We start from the raw sequence: 21,246 nt of genomic DNA, 5'->3' as shown, positions 1-21,246 counted from the left end.
TAGTGGTGCTTTGCTATGAAGGTTTTTCTGCTATGTAACAGACTTTTTTTCCTCAGACAGTGTCTTTAAGTTACCAGTAGAAAGTTTTCAGACACTAACCCAACCTGTGTCAGTAGAGAAGGGAAAGATGACTGTCTACCATTTTCATTTTATAATGAGTGTATATATTCACCTCTGATTTTCTGCATGTAGATTAATGTGAAATGGATGTGGTGTTCATGCTTTCAACCTACCTACAGAAGTACCTGTTTAAGATGCATGTGACTTTCTCTTGTCTAACAGCATGCTATAAATGAATTCTTAACTCATGGGATTTCTGTTGTGAGATCCATGTGCATTAGAAAGAGACAACGCTGGATACAGAGGCATTTTGATACAATATGTTGTGAAGATAGGTCCATACTGAGTAAAATTTCTCTCTGTATTAAACGTGGCAGGTATGAAGTCATTAGAAAAAATATCCCCATATCCTTGTGAAGGATTAAGGGGATCCCATTTATGTTATGGAACCATGATTGGAACATTTGAAGCTTTGCAAGGGTTTTGTGAGTATGGAATCTCGATGTTTCTAGTAAGCTAGTTTAATGTTCAGGTGTGTTTTCCATTTTAGGGGGTGTAATATAACCTAAGTGTTTTAGACAGCAATGTATAGATGTGGAAGTGGATGATAAGTAAGAGCACTTTTGGATAGATTCTGTGTAGGCAAGTATTGCTTGCAGTCCGTGATGATGCATTGCAGTAATTCTGCAGAATTAACTAATTATTTCATATTTATTTTTAAGTAGCTATTAGGTAATATTCACTATAGTTATACTGATATTTAGCTGTTTGAATAATGATAGTGGGAAGGCATTATAGTATAGCTTCCTATAAAACACTGAAAGATTATCTTTCTAATAAATATATAAGGGTGATTTGAGTAGTTATGCCTGCTGTAATGCTGCTCTAAAGAGAGGGTATGTGGTTTTGGTAGGCCAGTCTGAGTTACAGGTTTCTAGCAGTGCCCTGATGACTGTGTGCAGTTGCTTCTTAGTAAAATAATTTATCATTTCGACAGTATAATTAGGACATGCATTTTTTCTTTAATAAATCAATTATTTCATAATCATCTGTCAGTAGGAATGTATTTAGTATTTCATATCTGTGTTTAATCTGCAGATGAGCACAGAAGGAGCATGAGGACCCAAGGATATGTTAGGTTCAGCAGAAATTCATCCTCTAAACTCTTTGTAAAATTTTTTATGTAGAATGGCTATAATATCTGACAGACATAAGATTGAGATCAATGCCCTGCACAAGTTTTCCGTCTAGTTAAGACAGTATAGTGAATGAGACATCAAATTAATATAGAGAAAAAATAATGTTGTCTTTGAAGGCTTTTTGGTATGGATAGGGAGTCTATTACTGAAATTGTAGGTCTAATTTTTTTTCAGGGAGAAGCAGCACATGGAGAGAATGCCTCAGATCTCTGCCTGCTTTGTTTATTGTCTGTAGAGATGTAAGTTTTGGTTGATTTGGAGCAAGCTAGACCTGTGTGGAGTACATAAATGTAGATTCTCTTCATTTCTAAAGCTGATGTGAAAGGAGATTGGATGCAGTTTCCTTTAGGAAGCTCTAGTGGCTTTATTTTCTTAGAATCAGTTGTGACTTATTTATCAGTGTTGCTGACTTGCACTTCCTCGTGTTTTCAAATGGGACGTTGTCTGCTCTGTGTGATGATCTTCCAACACCGTTCGGAAATGTCACAAATGCATTAAATGTCTGTTCTGGAAAATTCCAGTAATGCCGAGTGTTGGAAAGTCCGGGTGAGGTTTTTCTGCTGTTCAGTATGAGTTGTTTAAATTATTGTGTAATTACGCATTTCCAGGTTAAATGCAGAACCTGATGGATGGCCAAAGCTACCATAACCTCATGGACAGGTTGTCCGTCTGTACCGAGACTCAGCGCGTACAGCTGGCTAGGCCTTTCTTTGCCGAGCCAGTGGTCACATTTCACGTGTACCCAGAAACACCAAACCAGGGCGCTTGCTCTGAAGACTTGTCGTTCCTTCCTTTCATATCTGAGCATCTCATCGCGGAGAACTTCTACAGTGAGCCCTGCGCCTTTCCCTACCAAATGCCCCATTCTAATTACCGCAAAAGCGAGTACTCCTATGGGCCAGCTTTCATCAGGAAGAGGAATGAGAGGGAAAGACAGAGGGTTAAATGTGTCAACGAAGGCTACACTAAACTGAGGCATCACCTACCTAAAGAATATTTGGAGAAACGGCTCAGCAAAGTAGAGACACTCCGTGCTGCAATAAAATACATTAGCTACCTACAGTCTGTTCTGTACGGTGACTCTGTGGTGGCAGAAAAAAATGTCAAGGAGCCAAGCCAAGCACCTAGGGCAGTTAACAAAGAAAACCAGTTTTTGAAGACAATCTAAACTGTTCCAAACCAGGTGAAAGATATCCTGTCTGGGAACCTAGCAGCCACTATATTGTTAATGACGTGCACAGTCCTGGCACATCTTAGGAGCAGATCATAGCGTGCGTCAGTATCAGCCCACATTCTCATCTGAATGGCCTAAGTTAGTTAATTCATGGAAATAGGAAAGCGTTTCTAAAATTGTCAACAAATTGTAATATCTATACGTGTGCAGTAACTGTATGTATCGTCACAACCTGCATACTTTAAAATAAAATCCTTCCACTTACGGGACTGAGATTCCTCTCATTTTCTGGAATGTTACTGGTTTACTCTCATGCACTTTCATAAAAGGTTTTTGGTCTAATTGCCAGTGTTTCACTGAAAAGGCCTTTTAAAAAGTTCCCAGGAATGTTGTTAGATGCCAACAGAAAGGATAATTTAAAAGGGCGAAGACAAAAAGAGGAGGGTAGCAGCTCTTATGGTTACTGAACATAGGAAGAGCATAATGTCTTGCAAGTGCTGTTTCATTCTTTTCTTATTAATGAATATTTTAATCCCATCAAAAACTGTTGACTTAGCTTAATTTCTGTTGAAAATCGGATTCTTCAGCTGTCAGTGCCCTTAAAAATTACTAGGACTGCTCACGCAATACACGGTATAAAGAGGGTTGGCAAGGTCTTGGCCTTGGCGGGCGGGGCTACATAATCCTGCAACAGAAATTTTTGGGGACTTTCTCTGATAATGGTTGAGGTCTGGGGTGGTCTTCCCCAAACTCCCAGTCTGTTCCTCTGTGCTGCTGATGGTTTCAGCTAAGTGGTATAGAATAGATTTATGTGAAGATGGCGAAGAAAGTTTAGCTCATAACTGGAGAAGTGTTTTAACATTTACTATACGTAAGGGAATTGTATTACTGATATTAAAGAACCGTTCTGCTGACAGCATGAGAGCAGGTAGTCCGTGGGTGCAGCAGAATGTACAGAAAATGGTTACAGACTTTTGAAGTGCTGGATCCTTGTCCCTAATCACAATCAGACCCTCTGTTACCTTGGTTTTATAGCAGTGATTTGAAAAATGCCTACAAAATGCAATTAAGTATTCTTCTTCCCCCCCCCCCCCCCCCCCCCCAAAATCACAGAATGTTTGGGACTGGAAGGCACCTCTGTGGGTCATCTAGTCCAACCCCCCTGCCGAAGCAGGGTCACCTACAGCAGGCTGCACAGGACCTTGTCCAGGCGGGTCCTGAACATCTGCAGAGAAGGAGACTCCACCACCTCCCTGGGCAGCCTGTGCCAGGGCTCCGTCACCCTCAGAGGGAAGAAGTTCTTCCTCATGTTCAGGGGGAACTTCCTGTGCTTCAGTTTGTGCCCATTGCCCCCGCCCGCCCCCCCCCCCCCCAAAAAAAAAAAAAAAAAAAAAGGAGTTAATATTTGTTAAGGAGAAAATGAAGATTAGGGATCACAGCAGAGATAGAACAGGTAGATTTATACATTGTATTCTGGCATGTTTTTGATATGCACTTTTCAGAAAAAGGGTAGATTTCATTAAACCTTTGCCTTCATTGTGAAAAGGGAAAGTCTGTAAAGCTGTTTGACCTCAGTTTGCCTCAGCTTTAACCTTTCCATCCGCATTTCAAAACAATTTGATGGTGGGCTTTTTTTTCTGAATCTGAACTGTGGGTTTGTAAGATGCTGGGTTTTGCCCTGCAATAGTAGGCGGAAAGCTTAGAGGATACTGCACTGTCCTACAATCCTTTCTCTGGCCCTGCAGTCTTTCAGTGCAGTATTTAGATCAATGGGGAGTTGAAAATTGCATGGCAGATAAATGGTCCTCTCTGTAGTCACATTCCACTGGTTTTTAACTGGTAAGGTCAGGACGTCCAATCCTGGTGGTAATGACTGTGGTAACCACCATAGCAACTAGGAAACACTGGCAGCAAATGGCTTCCCGTATCAAACAGCTGAAAGGGCAAGATTTCTGTGTTGGGGCTAAATCCAAATAGATCAGATGTAGCATTATCAATAGCTGGTAAGTTTGAAATGCTGCTGTGTCGAAATACTTGGAGCTATCCAGAAAAAAATCTCCCCAGTGTTGTGCAATTGCCTTTGTTAGTGCCCTGTTTTATGCAGAAATAGGGGACCGGACTCTCGGCAGTAACAGTACTGAATGGATTTAAAATGTGCTTTAATGTGTAATTGACAGTTGCATTTCTTCACAAAGTATTACTGATTCCATCTTATTTTGGTTTCTAATAGGCGAGTTTGTGTAGTTGTGAAACAAGTGTTGTAGCTGGGAAACTGTGTTGATTTGCTGACTGAAAGATGCATTTTGCAACAGCTAATCCGCTCTTCTTGCTGGCTTTGGCGTGCTAGTTTTCTGAAATTATGTATATCTGGGAGTCCTCATAAAAAGGACTCCCAGATCATCTCTTACCTAAGAGATAAAATAATGTTTAAACATAGTATGAGCGCTTAAACTTTTTTTTGTAAAGTAAATTAGGCACTTAAAATGTGTATGTTGTTGCATTTCCATGCAAATTTTCCCCTAAGCATGCTAAAAATTTCTAAGCAATATTAAAAAAAAAAAAAAAAAAAAAAAAGAAAAGAAAAAAGAATGGAAGCTTGTCTACTACGTCTAGTCAGATTACCAGTCACATTATCAGTCTTACTGTGACAGCCTCTGAATAGTTATCACTTGTCAAATCTGAGCATCTCATTCTTTCTCATGGCAAGCCATAATCCTACTGTTATAAAACATGACGGGACAGCTGAAAGAACAAAATATTTCCTTTCAGTACATCACTATAAATAAAACAAATAGCAGGCAACTGTAATCTAACATCATTCATAAACTGTCACATTTACGTAGCTTGACAACTTCAGCTGTAGTTTCTGTCTCAGCTTGTAAAATAAGGAAGGTTTGGCTGGGACTGTGTGCCAGAAAGCTTTAAAGGAAAGTGTAGGTATGAGAAAAGAGAGCTGGATGCAGAGCAGAGAGAAACAAAAGTGGGAGGGAGGAGAAATCTATTCCTTTCCTGGGGATTTTCACAGCATTTCTAGTTTCCTTGGGTGTTTCTGTCCCTCTACCACATCCAGATTTGGGTGACTGAAGATCGCTGAAGTCAGTGATACGGGCTCATCTGACCGAATGCCAGCCTGGATATTCTGAATTCATTCTTTGTGAATAAAAAGAAACAATTAATAAAAGCTACTGAGTTCTTGAGGTACACTGGAAAGCATTTGTGTGTGTTGGTAAATGCCAGTACGTTGTCTCTTTTCTACCAACAGATCACGACTGCGTCCTGCAGGCAGCTGCTTGTGCGCGAATGGCTCATTCAGAAGGGCTCCTGCCTACGGGTCGCAGGTTTTGCAGTGCCATGCCAGCTCCGGGCAAGTTCTTGTGCTCCAGCATCGTACCTACTGTCAGCCCCTGCTGCAGAAGATCTTTCATAGTGCATCCTGCCAGGATCGCAGAGCCCCTCACCCCCCAGAGGTAAAATCAAGTTGTTCTTTGAGTCTTGATTTGTTCTTTTTCGTGATACATAATAGGATGAAACGGGCTGCTATGTCAGATTAATAAATTAGCAGCTTGAACATCATTTGAGCTTTCCCATCCCCTGCACTGGCAGTTTTTTAGATGGTATTAACTAAAGTGATTTGCTACCCTGGAGATTATGAAAAGCAAAGCCTGAGTAAACCTCCTATCAAAGAAACATTCCTTTAATATTATTTGGATAAATAAAAGCATCTTGCGTTAGCAGCTGTTTTCTATTAAATGTTTCTAATGCTCTGTGACAGGGGATTATTTTTCCTGTTTTGAACTTGAACCTGTCATCCATCAGCAGCTTCCATGTTTACTTCTCTGCCTCTCTGTTATTCCCTGAATTCTCCAGTGTAAACCATCAGCTAGAGCGCTCTCGAGCACACCTACACTGTGCTCTGTGCCAGAGATGGATCCTTTCTCCTGATTCTCCTCATCTTAAGGGTTTCATTGGCTTGTCATGCAAACAGCAAAGGGGCTAGAGGCAAGCCAGCAGGTAGTGCTGGCCCAGGGTTCCAGCATACTCCTGGCTTGCTTCCTCTAAACCCCAAACCAATGAAATCTGGGTAAAAACAGGTAATGATGTTGTGTTCCCAACAACAAGGAATTGTCCCAGCACAAGCAATTCTTCTGTTTATTCCCACATGCTTTGGCCTGTGGGAGTGCTACAAAATGAGGTGGAGTGATCCAGTTCTTAAATCTTACAAGACTTTTTTTTTTCCCATAACCTGCAGAAGGTGTTTCTCCCAGCGCTGACCCATTTTCTTTTCTGCAAGGTGCCAATGGATTAGCCATGGCCTCCCCTCCCCTGGCCCAGCATGGAGGAGGCTGAGCGCATCGGGGAGATCTGTGGGCTTAGACAGCAACATCCCTGTGCTGGTGAGAGGGGAACAAGATGGATTTTATTACCATGGTACAGTGAAAGAGGAGTCAGAGGTGAGTGCCTGTTGCTGTGCGGTAGCTGCGGGTGTGTGTGATAGGGTGTCATGTCCACTAGCAGTCCTCATGCATCACCTGAATTTGGTGTAGCAGTTTTTCAGCTAGTGCATGAACTGGAGAACAGGTGACCAGGACAGCTGATGCCTGTGGTTATGTCGATTCACAAAGGTCACGATGTGCCTGATTCCAGGCTGTCCTCGCCTCCTGCTGCCTGGCCCGCCACACCGGGTGAGCCTCTTGCATGCAGCACAACCTCAGGCACCAATAAACTAAGAACGATCAGGTCCTTGCTCTGCTCAGCCTCCTTCACTGAGTCCGTTTCTAGGAGTGAGCAGGCGTGTTTTGGGGATCCTCATCTTGTGCAGAAGATGGGAGTCCCCCAGACTCCCCGTTGCTGGTGAGCGCAGCGGTGTTGTGCAGCTTGCAAGAGCAGGCCCTCTGCTTCTCCTGGCACTGGGCATTGGGCTGTGGTGAGCAGTGTGACGGCTGCTGTTGTGTGTAGACACATGGCCTTCCATGGCACAGGAAAAGCGTGAATGTTTTATGTACACAATTCCAGCCTGAGTCAGCCACAGACCAATGGCTCAGGGTCTTTTCAGAGATGTTAGTGAAAGCTTTAATTCATTCGTTTGTTAGCACTTCAAACTTAACAGAAAAGAGTCTATTCTTTCTCGGGAACAGGGAAGTACCGGCTTTCATTGTTGATGGAAAGCCTCTTGGCAGGCCTTAATTTAAAAGAAAATAAAAATTCCCAACAAACTCTCCAAGAAGCAGACTTAGTGTTGTATGTAGTGAGGAAGGGCTTGGGCATGACCGATGAACCGGTCTGAACGGCTTCAGTGTCCCTTGTTATCTGGTGCACACAGCGTGGTCCAGTTGCACTCTATCTATAGCTGTTCTTCTTGTGGAAGAAAATACAAATCCTAGTGGTAGTGAATCTGTCTATATGCTTCACTCAGCCTGCTTTCTGGTGAGCCTCCCAGAGGTTGTTCTGGCTGTCCTGATGCTGGACTAACACCACACACTATTCAGTCACTCTTTGGGCTTGCTTGGTGTTTTGACCTAGCTGTGTAGCCCCTTCACATTCCTGGTGAAGGTTATCTGACATGACACATTACAGACTGTTTTTCAGAGAATTTGTTGTTTTGTTCCTGATAACAGAGTGAAAGAGGCGTGTTCTTGCTAGAGTTTGCCAAACCACTTGTGTCACGTGGAAGGCATCCAGTGTGTATGCAAAAAACAGCAAAGGATGACATCCTGGAATATGTGAACGGGATGAAGCACTCCTTACTCCCTGGAGACAAAGTACTGGCACCCTGGGAGCCAGATATGGCCAGGTACGGCCCAGGAACCATCCTCACAGGCATTGAGACAAGAGACCCCTTACGAGGTAAGAAGGATGCCGCCCTCTTCTTGATTGCCTTGCTCGGGAACGTGAGTGAGAGTGTCAGGATAAACTCTTGCCATGGGGCTACTGCCGGAGAAACACCAGTGCACAGACTACAGTTTAGCATTGCTTAAAGTTGGCAGGAGCTGCTGGGACTTGCTGATGGATATCTGCACGTAACCTCACCAGTCTGACCCTAAGGAAGTTGTGACCCATAGAAATGGCATCTTCCGTGTCGGCCGATGGATGTGCTGTTTTCCACCTTCTCGGACAAGGCTGTGTCTGCAGTGTGAAGGACAGTGGCCTTTTCCAGGGGGATCCAAGTGAGGCATCTGTCAGGAAGCACCCATCCATGCTCCTGTTTATGTCAAATGGTACATCTGGCAGTGATTTTACCACCCAAGCGTAGGAGATATCAACAGCTCATTCATTTTTCCCATGTCTGGCAGTCAGGCTCTGCTGACTTACCAAAATACTGTTCTCAGAGTGTTACTGCTAACTTTGCCAACAACAAAAGTTATTCAGTCAACATTTTCTTGTTCATTTGATGAAAAATTAGGATGAAAGACGCTGCCAGGCCTGTTGTCACACCAACAGTGCCCTAGCTGCCCACTCCATCATCCATGATATTTTATGGTGAGCTGTTAGAGAGAGGGGCGATAGCTGATCCTGATACTTGACAGGACTAGAAAATGCATAAAAGTGTAAAGCCTGATCTGTGTGTGTGCACTGCCCAGGCAGGTCAGCTGCTTATGGCTGCTTACCTCTTCTCTCAACAGCCTCAGAAGATGAAGAAATTATGGTCAAGTTCTGGAATGACAAGAAAGTGAAACTCCCACGAGGTGTGGCTCTGTGGATCCCCCCTGGCCTGTGGGAGAGGATTGTAGAGATGATCCGCGTGCCCTTCACCAGCAGCGTGAAGCCCAGAGAAAGTCTGGACACTAATTCTTGTATCTTTTCCTTCAGTCCTAGACCAGCCCTGACTTCTCTTTGTTCTGTGCATAGCCTTGCCAAGCACTGCTTGCTCGGCTTACCCTGCTGGCCACATTTCCACTATTGCTGTGATGGTATATGCTGTTTGTCAGCATACATAAGGTGCATCTGCTGCTGCCGTCCCCATGTTGATGATTGGTGGCCTCTTCCATCCAGGTCTATGGTCTTTCAGAGAGAAACTGAAGAGGCAGAGTCCAGCAGCGAGCCGTCTCCATGTCTTCTAGAAGTGGAGGGTCCAAAACAAGAAGAACCAGCAGCTGTGGCAGTGTCTTCTCCCTCTTCTGATTCAGAGGGGGACCTGGAGCCATTCCCCACTAAGAGTACTGTGGTGGACAGTGCTGTTAGCGCAGACTCTGGCCATCTTGAGAAGCCCAGGCTAAAGGTTTCTGCAAGACCTGAGTGGAAATACTGGAAGAGAAGCCACCACAAGTTCCATCCTGGTAATTCAGGTACCTTTTAACACCCCCACATGGAAGCAGCAGCCAGAGGGAAATAAACAAGTGTGTTCTGAGTCCCCTGTACCTGAGCAGTCATTTTGCCTGTAGTTAATTGGTATAAATACTATAAATTTGCGTATGAGCCTCTGATAAAATACTTCCCCTACCTCAATGTTTCTGCTGCCTCATCTTGCATGCTAGCTCTTCTTTTGGCAATTCACCCAATGGAAAACTACCAGAACAATGAATTTAATTTGGAAGCACAGATATCCCTCTCTGAGTTGGTTCCCCATCATCTTCCTATGCCTTTTACGGTGCTAACATCTTTAGTAACCTTCATAGCTAGTCCATGCAGAATAGAAAGAAATTCTTTCAGGCTTAGAATGCATTTTCCTCTCTTCTGAAATGAATGTTTCTCCATTCCGGTTCTGATTTCACTATTCATAGGTCTTAGATACAATTTTACTCCCTGCAGGAGTCGGCAGTCGCAGCAGCACATGTACAAAGGGCAAGCCAGAATCCAAAGTCATCTCCATTGTGGACACATGTCATGTTGCCCCGGGTAATTGGAATGCTGTGTTTGCAACCACTGAGCAGACTCCCAGAGGGCAACTCACAATTAAAGAAATCTTGAGAGACGAAGATATCCAGCCATCATCGAGGGTAAGGTAATCTGTATTAATACGGTATTTACTTAAGCACACAGGGTCTGAATGGAAGAAATATTCTTGTTAATGGTCTGGTAGTTGGCTAGAAAAATACATCTTTTTTAAATTAACTGCATGCTAAGGCCCTCCACTAGTTTTGTGGTAGGCAGGGAACTGCTCCACTAATTAAAACCCCAAAGCCATAAGGAGGGGCTGAAGCTGCTTGGTAAAATGGGCAAGATTATGACAGTAGCTCTGTGAGCATTAAACAATGCAGATTTCAATTCGGAAACCTGCCAAATGCCCACTGACATAAATATAGTGAAGTCCTGTGGAAGTAGAGACCTACATGAGTAGCCTTGGAAATGGGCAGCAGTGACTGTCAGCAGCAGTAAAACACAAGAAAAGCTTCACTCTGGAAAGGTGCTGGGCTCTGCCAGTCAAACTCTGATAGTCACAATCTCTGTCTCTGAAAGATAAAAGCAGATATTTTTAGTAAACAGTCTTTACTCAGTATCTTCTCTTACTCCCTCACAAGAAGCAAGCAGTTTGAACAGCAGATCCCTACCCTGAAGCTAGGGGATACACAGTGGGCAAACTGTGTCACAGCTAGGAACAAGGACAACACCCTGATTTTCAGGCCTGGTTTCTGTCAGCCATGGTCCCCTCCTGCTTAAGAAAAACATGAGGGGAAAAAAAAAAACCAAACTCAGAACAGAAATGCCAAAAAAAACAAGCAGAGAAAAGAGGAGGAAAAAAGCTTGCAGGAAGGGGAATATGAAAGAGAATGGCAGGATGAACAGAAACATTGCTCACAGGGATACAATCAATTAATTATCCATCAGAAATCAAATATTATCCCCTCTGTTCCTCCATGCTCTTGCTACTGTGAGCTGACTACAGAGTAAAACTTTGAACATGCTAAACTTGCATGATTTTCTTTAGGATAAGATTAATCTGTTAATGCAATGTCTTAGCGAACAGAGTATACTGGAACATATCTTGTATTCTCACAATTATATGCATTAATTTTAAGCAGATGCCTACCAACTTAACTCTTCTTTTATTACAAAAATAATCATAATTACACCCACTATACACCTTTCTAATTTATTTCCTAGGTACCTGGAATTTTTAGGCCTGTATGGAGCTCCAGGCAGACATGCTCTGTGTTAGCAAGAGTCACATCTGTGCGTTGAAGTGACATGCTTTGCCTTTTGGTAAAACTAAAAAGAAACCAGAGTGGCCTCATTCTAGCCCTAAACTGGCAGCATGAATTACAGTAGTGGATGCAATGTGGTAATACAGAGTGACATCCTGTAAAATAGCCCTTGGTGTTTTCTAAAGGTGTGTTGAAACCCAGAAGGTAAATTGCTACTCTTAGGGATAGCTGAAGCAGTTTTATCGTATAGTACAGGCTGCATCAGAAGCAACTTGCAACGAACAAGTGATGCCAGGGAGCAGGCTTCCCAGAGATGCTCTCTGTTGGGCTAATGTCCTCCCACTGTAGTCACCAAAAAATCCTCCTAACTTCCAAAGGAGCAATGTTTGGTCAAAGCCTAGCAGCTTCTCAAAATCCTGTGGTGGTCTTGTACACTTCTGTGTTTCAGCAGTAAGGTTTGTACTAGCACAGAAATAACACCATTATTATCAGTAGCTCTGTCTCCTGTAGCTTTCTTGCAGCCAGGAAAGCAGCACTGAAAGACGCTGATGCTTTTTTTGGACTGGACTTCCAAGGGATTTTTTTTCTGTCTTCCAGGAAGAAGGTTTTGCAGCATTAGGAAAGCAAAGATATAAAAGAGCAAGAAAGAAAGCAGAGTCAGATGATAAACATAAAGCGACTTGCGTAGGAGATGACAAACTTGATGATGCAGACCACATCAGAAGAGGACAGACAGAAAAAACAGCAAAGAGCTCACTTGCAACAAAGCAGAGAGAGATATGATCAACCAGAACTCAATAAATATATAACTGATGAAGCTCAGGACCTGACATTTTAGGTAAACTGCTTATACTATAATAGTGTTACATTTATTAAGCAAATTAAGGTCTGATTTAGGCACTGTCACTGTGGAATATCTTTATGGACAACTGTAATTTTAATAACTGAGAAACTCTATTTTCACCCACATAGAATTTCAGCATCCTTATTCTTTACTCCAAGGTGTTTTATTACATTCCTAATTATTTGGACTTGGCTTTACCATTCTGGAGAGATCAGGTAAGGTAGTATGAGCACTAAAAGCCTGCACAGATGCAGAGCAAGAGGCTAGTGAACCTCCCAATTTGTCCACAGTTCTCTGGAGTCGGCCAGAGGAATTCAGCATAGCGATTCCTTTTGTAGAGACCAGAAGGAATGGAGAAACAATACAAGCTGACAGCCAAAAATACTTTTTTCAGGATCAAAGCAGAAAAGAAAGTAGCCAGAGGGTAAAGGATCTGCTACTGTAGAGACAAACAACAAAATGCTCAGAGATCCAGCATTCAAGCCACTGAGTTTTATATTCCCATGAAAAGGAACTGAAACCTTAATACCATCAGCTACAAAAAGATTACGGATATCTGTAGGTTATGTCACTGATTCTAACTCTGGAGCCTGATCCCTGGGGAGAGTTCAGTATCCAGGGAGTCTCAGTAGTGGGGGACTGCTCATGGTTTAAAGCGCATGAACTTGGCCGTAAGCTGCAGCGCACACTTGCTCAGCAGTGCTTTTCCCCTGCAGGAAATAGGAGACAATTCAGGGTACCCTGCTGAAAAACGCAGCTAACTGGTGTTTGCTTAGCCTAGGTAAGCGCCTGCAAAGAGACAGGACTTGAAGCATCGGTGATTTATGTGCCTATATTGAACATCTGACACATATTCAAGCACCTTCCTGAGTTGGGCTCCCAGACAGTGAATTTCATTTGCATTTGATTTCTTTATCAGAAGCTAATATACATCCATATTCATATTATGTGGATCATGCTCTCTGAGCTCATGAATGTGGCGTGAACTTTCTGTCTGAGGATAGTATAAAAGAAGCTGTCATCACCAAGACTAAATTACTTATTTTATTCCACTGATTGTACCTTTAATTGTTTAAAGCATAAGAACCTGGAATTACACAGAGTCACATAATTGGATTTAAGGCACACAATGTACAAATATTTATAAAATCAGTGTACAAAGTGGGCTGTGTACAATTGCGTTAAGTAGAAAACAAATATACAGGCCATAAAAATGGAGTCCCAAAGAGGAGGACACTATTAAAGTGCTAACAAGAAAAAGATATACATAGTTCATTAGATGCATTACAAAAGCCTCATATTTTACTCCTGTGATTGCCAAGAAACAGCAAACATCAAAGAACAAAAGTTAAATCAACACTTTGTCCTGCGCACACATTCACCACGTGGGTTTGTTGCACCATGTCCTCTGAGGCTGCTGTGACAGAATAGGTGCCAGGAGAAACTTCAATGTAGATGTCTTCACAAACTTGTCTGGTCTTTAGGAGGGGGGAAGAAAGATTCATTACTGTTTAGTCATCTTAGATTGCCCACAAAAACAAAAGGTTTGAATTTGGGTAAAGAAAATTACATTTCAGCTGCTCTGTAAACATACTAAGATTATTCAAAATATACAGGCAGCATGGACAAAACCGTAACATGTTTCTGTCGCTACAAAAAATAGCAAGCATCATACTCAAACTATTTCACCTAATGTTTCAATCAATGGAAATAATCAACATGCTGTAATCTCTGCCTCACAAAACTGAAAGTTGCCAACCTAAGCAGCTTTGAACATAAACCTGGAAAACCTCCATACAACAAGGGTGCTTCCTACTAATTTGTACTGTGGTACAGTTTCCATGTTTCTCATCTTTTGTGGCTTAGAAGTTCCAGAAATTGATTCAGTAAGGTCTTGGGCTTTGAAAAATAAAAGAAGTTTTTTTCTCCATGAGGAACAGGAGTCTTCAGAGAGACTGTATGAGGGCAAAGCGTAACTGGATAAGCAACTACTGCATGCCTTGCTGCATGCCTTGCCTTCCCTCAGCACAGGGAATGTGTCAGCAGCATAAAGGAGAGAACTGCTGGGTTATTGTTGCTGATGCAACTCACAAGGGCCTAAAGATTAATTACAGTGTTTGACATTCTGTACCAGTCCAAAATATAAAGTAGACTCTTAATTGGTTGTGTGCAAGTCTTTGCCCATTTTGCTGCCCACCTTCAGACACATTAGGATTGTGAATGCACCACTGGTTAACCATCTGTGCCATCACAAAGGCTCCACACCTGATCATAAACTTCAACCAGCTTGATGGAAAATGATAAGGAAGTGCTATACCTCAATTTAAAAACAAAGTATTGTATAAACTTACACATTGCTGGTGAGCTGGAGCTTGACTGGGTGTTCCAGGGGCTTTAGTCCTCTGAAAAGAAAAAGATACTGTTTTCTAATGATGTAACACAAAAGGCAAATTCAGCCCCTGAGAGAGGGGATGCTTTATGTCTGTGAAATTTTCCCCTCCACAAAAAAACTGATACGACACTGATAGGTGCCACTAGAAGTTACTCTGCCCCCACTGTCTCTGCCTGCCAACAGAAGGCTCAGATCAGTCCAGGTGTTCACATGCTTCTGATGTCAACCCACACACGTTAGTGTAAGCAGGTGTCATAGACACTAGATGCATAAAAACTGTCCCATGGGGAGGAAGGAATAACCTTTAACCAAAACCACCTACTTACCTCTTCTTTGAAGGACTCCGGCTCTCTTTGCCTTGCTTGCCTGCCGTGGTATCTGCAGATGTGTTTGATTTCATGCTCTTTGCATCTACAGGCTTCCACGAAGCTGTAGTACTTCTGAAAAACAATAGAAAGAGATAATATTATGCGGAGAAGAATCAAAGCCACGCTCACAACTACTGCTGATTTACAATTAAAAGTGGGACTGCACAACTTCTGTATTAAATGGTTGGTTTCTCCTCATGTGAGGATGAAAACAGTACTTTGATGTCCACAGGACATATGCCTTCTGGTACGAGACTGTCAGCCCTGATTTTAGATGCCTGTCTCCTGACACACAGGGACTCTCTGACACCTCAGGACTGAATTCATGAAAATATCAGAAGGAATGCTCTGGAAACATCTACCTGATCGGGTCCTTCAAGCAAAGCTGGTGCAAGAAGGCATAGTTTATCAGTCCTTAATAGGATGTATATGCAAGCTAAGTCCTTTGCAGCCTAGCCAGTGAAGACTGGTTCTGCAGGACACAAGCAGGAGCACTGCTCTAAAAGCAGAACATATCAATACTGAAAAATGAGTTGGTAAAGAAAATAAAGTGTCTTCAAGGCTGGTACCAGTAGCATAGCAGTTTTGAGAACTGTATTTAAGTGCACAGCAGCCCTTTTCTGGCTCCACAATAAAGGTACTTGTTTCTTCCCCACTGCAAATTAAATATTTGAGTACAGCTCTGCTGCCATCTGCTGTCACCACAGAACTCCTCCCAGGGTTACCTTTTTGATCACAGGGACCAAAAAGTTCCAAAATACCTATTTTATTTCACTTACATTTTCCTTGTGTCCGACTGTCAAGACTAAACATAGAAAAAGCAAGGCCAATCACAATTCTTATTTGCAAATCTACTGCTGCGCTTTATTCCTTGAGGTTATGCACCCATCAACAGATTTAGTTGCTCGTATTGTGGTTTACTGGGGAACTACATCCCAAAATACATTAAATACTCTGACCTATTGCATAAAGCTTCACAGAGCAGCACTGTGTCACAGGAGGTGAGCTGGATTCTTTTAGATGATGTCACAGGGCAAAGAAATGAAACCAAGCTTTTGGTAAGAAATGTGGGTAAACTTTGCTCCCCAAGTCATTCTAAACAACTCATCTTAAATCATGTAATTTTAATCACGTGCACTTGGTGGCATTCAAGTGCCTAAACAGTTATGTTTGGCTGTAGATTCTTATTTATGCTTTGTAAACTTTATCCATGGACTTGTGGGCCTAAGAATTCCTCCCCCCCTGCTTTTACGACTCTTCTCTACAGAAGATGACTGAAACAGTAATGTCTTGGCTGATGCGTAACTGTGGAAGTTATCCGCTGCTTGTTCCCACTCTACTACAGACTCCTAACAGGACATAGGATGAGTCTCTATACATTGTTATATTTTTGTTTCATCTTGTGTAAAACTCTATTCTGCCCGAGTTGTTTTAGGATTAACTGGTTACTATGTCTGTAGTGCTTTGAAATGGTAATAGAGTTGCTTAAGAGCTACTCATCTGGTGTGTGTCCAGCTGCTGTTTTCTCTAACTTAACTGAAGACTTAGCCTCTGTTATTAACTCTGCAGACAACGAGCTCCCTGCGGCGGGAGGTTAACAGACGACGTACACTGCGATGGAGTTTTCAGAGACTTCAATGCAGTAGCTGGGCTGCAGGGTGGTGTTTGTGAGGACGGGCGGGTAGAGACAGGCTCCCCATCTGGCTACGCAGAAGAGCAATGGCACCCGCCAATGTGAAAGCAATGGAGCTGTGTGCCTGTACGCCATAGCTCTCAGTTTCTGCTTATCACAAATAAACATACAATGCTGCTCATAACTGAGCCCATGCTCCTCAACCAGTAGCAACATTGCACATAGAGTTTGCTTAGACCGTACTGGGGGGGGTTAACTCTAAATTCAGAGCAAACACATGACACAAAGCAATCTCTTTGCTCGAGATTCAAACTCTCCCTTGCTTCCGCCACCCCGCAGGCACCGACTCTGGCAGCCAGCGTGAGCAGTTCGGGTTGGCGCAATGAAAACAAAGGGTTGCTCTGTCGTAAGGCCTCCCCACAGCAGAGCGGCAGAGGCACCTGCAGCCCTGGAAACAACTCTGTCCACTGTGGCTGGCAATGTATTCTGTGATATCACCTAACCTTTCTGTCTCTCTAACCACATTGCCTTTCTACCAAGGAGCGGAGAAACCCTCTGCTGAAATCCATACTGGTCTACTGGTGCTCTCCACAGAAAATGCATATAATGATGTTTGTCAGCCAAGGTGGTAGCTGTGGGTCAGGACAATGCTGGTGAAACACCAGCCATGTACATGATGGTGAATGGCCCGCGTTTCTTAATCACAGAATCACAGAATGTTCGGGACTGGAAGGGACCTCTGTGGGTCATCTAGTCCAACCCCCCTGCTGAAACAGGGTCACCTACAGCAGACTGCACAGGACCTTGTCCAGGCGGGTCTTGAATATCTCCAGAGAAGGAGACTCCACAACCTCCCTGGGCAGCCTGTTCCAGGGCTCTGTCACCCTCAGAGGGAAGAAGTTCTTCCTCATGTTCAGGGGGAACTTCCTATGCTTCAGTTTGTGCCCATTGCCCCTTGTCCTGTCGCTGGGCACCACTGAAAAGAGTCTGGCCCCATCCTCCTGACACCCACCCTGCAGATATTTAGAAGCATTTATTAGGTCCCCTCGCAGCCTTCTCTTCTTCAGGCTGAACAAGCCCAGCTCCCTCAGCCTCTCCTCATAGGAGAGATGCTCCAGTCCTCTCACCATCCTTGTAGCCCTCCTCTGGACTCTCTCCAGTAGCTCCTCATCTTTCTTGAAGTGGGGAGCCCAGAACTGGACACAGTACTCCAGATGGGGCCTCACTAGGGCAGTGTAGAGGGGAAGGAGAACCTCCCTCGACCTGCTGGCCACACTCCTCCTAATGCACCCCAGGATCCCATTGGCCTTCTTGGCAGCCAGGGCAGACTGCTGGCTCATGGTTAACCTGTCGTCCACCAGGACACCCAGGTCCCTCTCCGCAGAGCTGCTCTCCAGCAGGTCCGCCCCAAGCCTGTACTGATGCATGGGGTTGAAATCCAGGATGCCACCACCGGCTCGCTGGCTAAGCCCTGGCCATGCAATGAGCAAAACGGAGGTCTAATTTCAGCAGTTTTAGCAAAAGTAGCGTGAAATGGCAGGCGCACCGTGAACACTCCCCTTTACAAGGGTCTGGGGGTAAAACCTCACCTCGCACTCCCTCGTGGCTTGCTGCATCAAGGTCATAATCGCGGCGAACGCTGCGCTGAGACGTTCCGCATCTTCCTCCTGCAATTAGAGACCTTTTTTTTTATTCCGGTACCTCGTAGCGTGGTGCTGGCGGCTCAGGGCTCACAAGCACCAGGTGAATCCATGGCGCAACGCGCGCCGGCGCTGGAGGCTGTCTCCGGGGCGCAGCGGCCGCGCGTGGGCCCCCTTTTCACGTAGGTGAAACTTTGGCTCGGTAGAACGTAACCCAGCGCGATGCCGTTCTGCGTGTTTTGGGGCGCCTCGTTTCAGCGCATACACGGCTGGGTCCCGCGCATGTGTATATAAATATATATATATATGTATGTATGTATGTATGTATGTATGTACACGCAGTAGGCCCCCACAGGCCCCTGCCGCCATTTAAGGACGCAGCTGCGCGGCGCTTCCCCTCCGGTTCGCTGCGTTTCTGACGGCGCGGCCGCCCCGCCCCGCCCCGCCCCGCCCCGCCGCGCCCTGCCGCCGCCGCCGCCGCCGCCGCCGCACTGACCGGGACCGAGGGCCGGAGCCGCCCCGCCGCCCGCCGCCGCCACGCCCGCTCCAGCACGGCGCGCGCCAGCCCCGCCGTCCGCCTCGCGCGCGCCCCCTCCATCCTCGCCGCTGCCGCCGTCGCCGCCGTCGGGCGACGTCACAAGCGCGCACGCGCCGCCGCCCTCGGCCACACCCCGTCGCTGCCGTTAGGGGGCGCCGCCGCTCTCCCCTCACGCCACCGCCCCCGGGGCGGGGCCGCCGCCCCGACTTGCCCTGAGGTGAAGTCGCCGCCCCATGAGCTTCCCTCGGCGGCGGCCGAGCCGAGCCCCGTCTCGGCGGGCCGGGAGCCGGGGGCTTCGCCCCGTGGCCTTTGCAGTGGACAGCGGCGCTCCCGGTTTGTTTCTGTCAAGAGCTCTGAGGTACAAAATGAGGATGGCGGTGCGTAGTGACGGCCGCCCGAGTGACACCGGCGCGCCCCTTCGCCTTCCTTAGCGAAGAGCAAGCGCAAAGCGTCTGGTGGCCTGCCGCCGGCCGGGTTTGCCGAACAAGCGGCGTTCGCTGCCCGGCCCCCGCCGCCGGCCCCGGAGGGTTTGCCGGCAGGACAGGGCAGTGTGAAGGCACCAGGGCTCCGCCAGCCCCGCGGCGCTTGGGGCTGCCAGACGGGCTGGGGAAGCGGCGGCGGAGGCTACGGGCGAACGGGGACAGCGCAACAAGCGCCGAAGCCGACTTTAAGCCCAGTGTGGCCGTGGTCAGCCAGGAGGCCCTGATTTTTGGAGTCCGTCGTTCTGGTTTGTGGAGCCTTGCTAAGCTGCAGAGTCTGTTTGGCAAGCAAGAAGAATCACCCTCTCCTAGTTTACATGTTATTATCATGTTCCAGTTGCTTAACCAGAGCAGCAGCCAGCTCCTGTAACAAACAAGCCCTTCGCAGGCCACTTGTTCACTAAAACACGTTGAAGCCCCCAATTCGGTGTTCAAATACAGCTGAACTTTAGGTTGGGTCTCTCGTACTCCAAGGGAAGTTTAGGTGGTTGCTGGGGTGCTTGAGGTCTGGGGGGCTGAATGCAGCATTAACAGGGGAGAAAAATAATAGCTGATAAAAACAACGTTAGCATGTTGGAGATGTTTGTCTGGTGCCCTGGAGGAGCAGCCAGGATAGACTGGAAGTCGAGCACCTTTCTTGGAGCATTGTTCCCGTTGTCACTGGCCTCCTGGAAGGGCAGATGGCTTTGCTGTCCTGCCGCACTGGTGAAATGTACTTGAAAAGGCCCTCCGCTGTTGTTTTCGTAGCAAGGAAAGAAAATTGTATTCATTTTATATTCCTGCCAGGTACTTGTAGCAGTAGTGTGTTGTTCAGAAGGTAAATTATTCTTTGTGTGTTGAAATTTAAACTCCCACCATTTTTTGATGTTTGGTTACACAGTGCTCCTTTTGCAGCTGAGTAAATACATCTGTCCCAAGAAGGCTGACAGCTGAAATAGCTTTTGCTTTGAAACACACATTCACATCAGAACCCAGATGACAGTTATCCTTGTTTCCTGTACCTTCACTCTTTTGAAATATTGTGGAGGTTTGTGACGTGGTGGACATTTACATCTGATTTCCTTGTCGTGTGGGAAGACGGATCAGGATATCTCAAGACAATATATCTTATTTTGTTGATGAGGTGGTGAAAGCCATGAATAGTTTATCTTGAGTACTTGGCCCTGGGTTCAGAGATGTGTCGTAGCGCAGGAGAGCTCGTAAGCATTTGCCTAATGCTGAGCACCATTTTGGTGCCAGTTCGGTCAGTGGAAGCAAAGTAAGCATGAGCTGAAAGTTCAAGAAGTGTGTAACGCTGGGATTTGTCTTTCCAGTTGCAGAATACATGCATCGTTCTTCTCTTTATTTTTTCTTCTGTTCCTATCATCATTTGGTTAATATATTGCAAAGTGACTTGTTTTATAAATGCTTACGTAGTGCCTCAAGATTTAGATGCAGCGTTTGTGTTTTGCAGTACTCATGGCTCTGCTGACAGCTGGCACCCTGCCTCTTTCGCACAGCTTTTATAGTGAATGTCTTGTGCGGGTCTCACACCAGTCACTCCGGCAGAAGCGTGCGGGCAGGCATGCTGGGGAGCTGGACCCAACGATGCTGCTGGTGGCCCACGAGGAGCGTGTGCGTGCTTCGCCATCGCTCATGGGTGCGTCACCATCGCTCGTGTGCACTTCACCATTGCTCATGGGTGCTTTGCCATCACTCGTGTCAGCTTTGCCATTGCTCGTGTGCACTTTGCCATTGCTCATGGGCGCTTCGCCGTTGCTCGTGTGCTTCACCATCGCTTGTGTGGGCTTTCTCATCACTCATGGGGACTTCACCATCGCTCGTGTGCGCTTCCCGATC

General features: G+C 45.4%; 4 protein-coding genes across 5 annotated transcripts in view; 3 read left to right on the top strand and 1 right to left on the bottom strand.

Annotated features, from left to right (window-relative positions):
- The first annotated feature begins 468 nt into the window (after positions 1 to 468).
- On the top strand, positions 469 to 2,710 carry ASCL3 (achaete-scute family bHLH transcription factor 3). The gene has a single exon (XM_075426200.1). It carries the CDS (start codon positions 1,873 to 1,875, stop codon positions 2,425 to 2,427), a length of 555 nt encoding a protein of 184 aa, XP_075282315.1. The 5' UTR covers positions 469 to 1,872; the 3' UTR covers positions 2,428 to 2,710.
- A 1,638-nt stretch (positions 2,711 to 4,348) lies between these two features.
- C7H11orf16 (chromosome 7 C11orf16 homolog) lies at positions 4,349 to 12,432 on the top strand. 2 transcript variants are annotated; one of them, XM_075426609.1, is made up of 7 exons: positions 4,349 to 4,436; positions 5,696 to 5,900; positions 6,725 to 6,884; positions 8,049 to 8,277; positions 9,054 to 9,707; positions 10,180 to 10,367; positions 12,111 to 12,432. In XM_075426609.1, exons 2-7 carry the CDS (start codon positions 5,734 to 5,736, stop codon positions 12,294 to 12,296), a joined length of 1,584 nt encoding a protein of 527 aa, XP_075282724.1. In that variant the 5' UTR covers positions 4,349 to 4,436; positions 5,696 to 5,733; the 3' UTR covers positions 12,297 to 12,432. The 2 variants fall into 2 exon arrangements, with proteins under 2 accessions (XP_075282724.1, XP_075282722.1); XM_075426607.1 differs by having other exon boundaries at positions 9,054 to 9,716.
- A 954-nt stretch (positions 12,433 to 13,386) lies between these two features.
- Positions 13,387 to 18,988, bottom strand: AKIP1 (A-kinase interacting protein 1). Its single transcript, XM_075426126.1, has 5 exons — positions 18,887 to 18,988; positions 18,340 to 18,417; positions 15,076 to 15,189; positions 14,709 to 14,759; positions 13,387 to 13,835 (listed from the first exon to the last, which is right to left on the bottom strand). Exons 1-5 carry the CDS (start codon positions 18,986 to 18,988, stop codon positions 13,692 to 13,694), a joined length of 489 nt encoding a protein of 162 aa, XP_075282241.1. The 3' UTR covers positions 13,387 to 13,691.
- A 181-nt stretch (positions 18,989 to 19,169) lies between these two features.
- Positions 19,170 to 21,246, top strand: part of DENND2B (DENN domain containing 2B) — a 182,251-nt gene continuing 180,174 nt past the window's right edge. The window contains exon 1 of the mRNA XM_075427409.1: positions 19,170 to 19,286. The gene's annotated coding sequence lies outside the window, so the exon portion shown is untranslated. The remainder of the gene's footprint in view (positions 19,287 to 21,246) is intronic.

The sequence above is a fragment of the Opisthocomus hoazin genome, chromosome 7 (assembly GCF_030867145.1).
Source record: "Opisthocomus hoazin isolate bOpiHoa1 chromosome 7, bOpiHoa1.hap1, whole genome shotgun sequence".
NCBI lineage: Eukaryota > Metazoa > Chordata > Aves > Opisthocomiformes > Opisthocomidae > Opisthocomus > Opisthocomus hoazin.
This window is presented reverse-complemented; position numbering and strand designations above follow the sequence as displayed.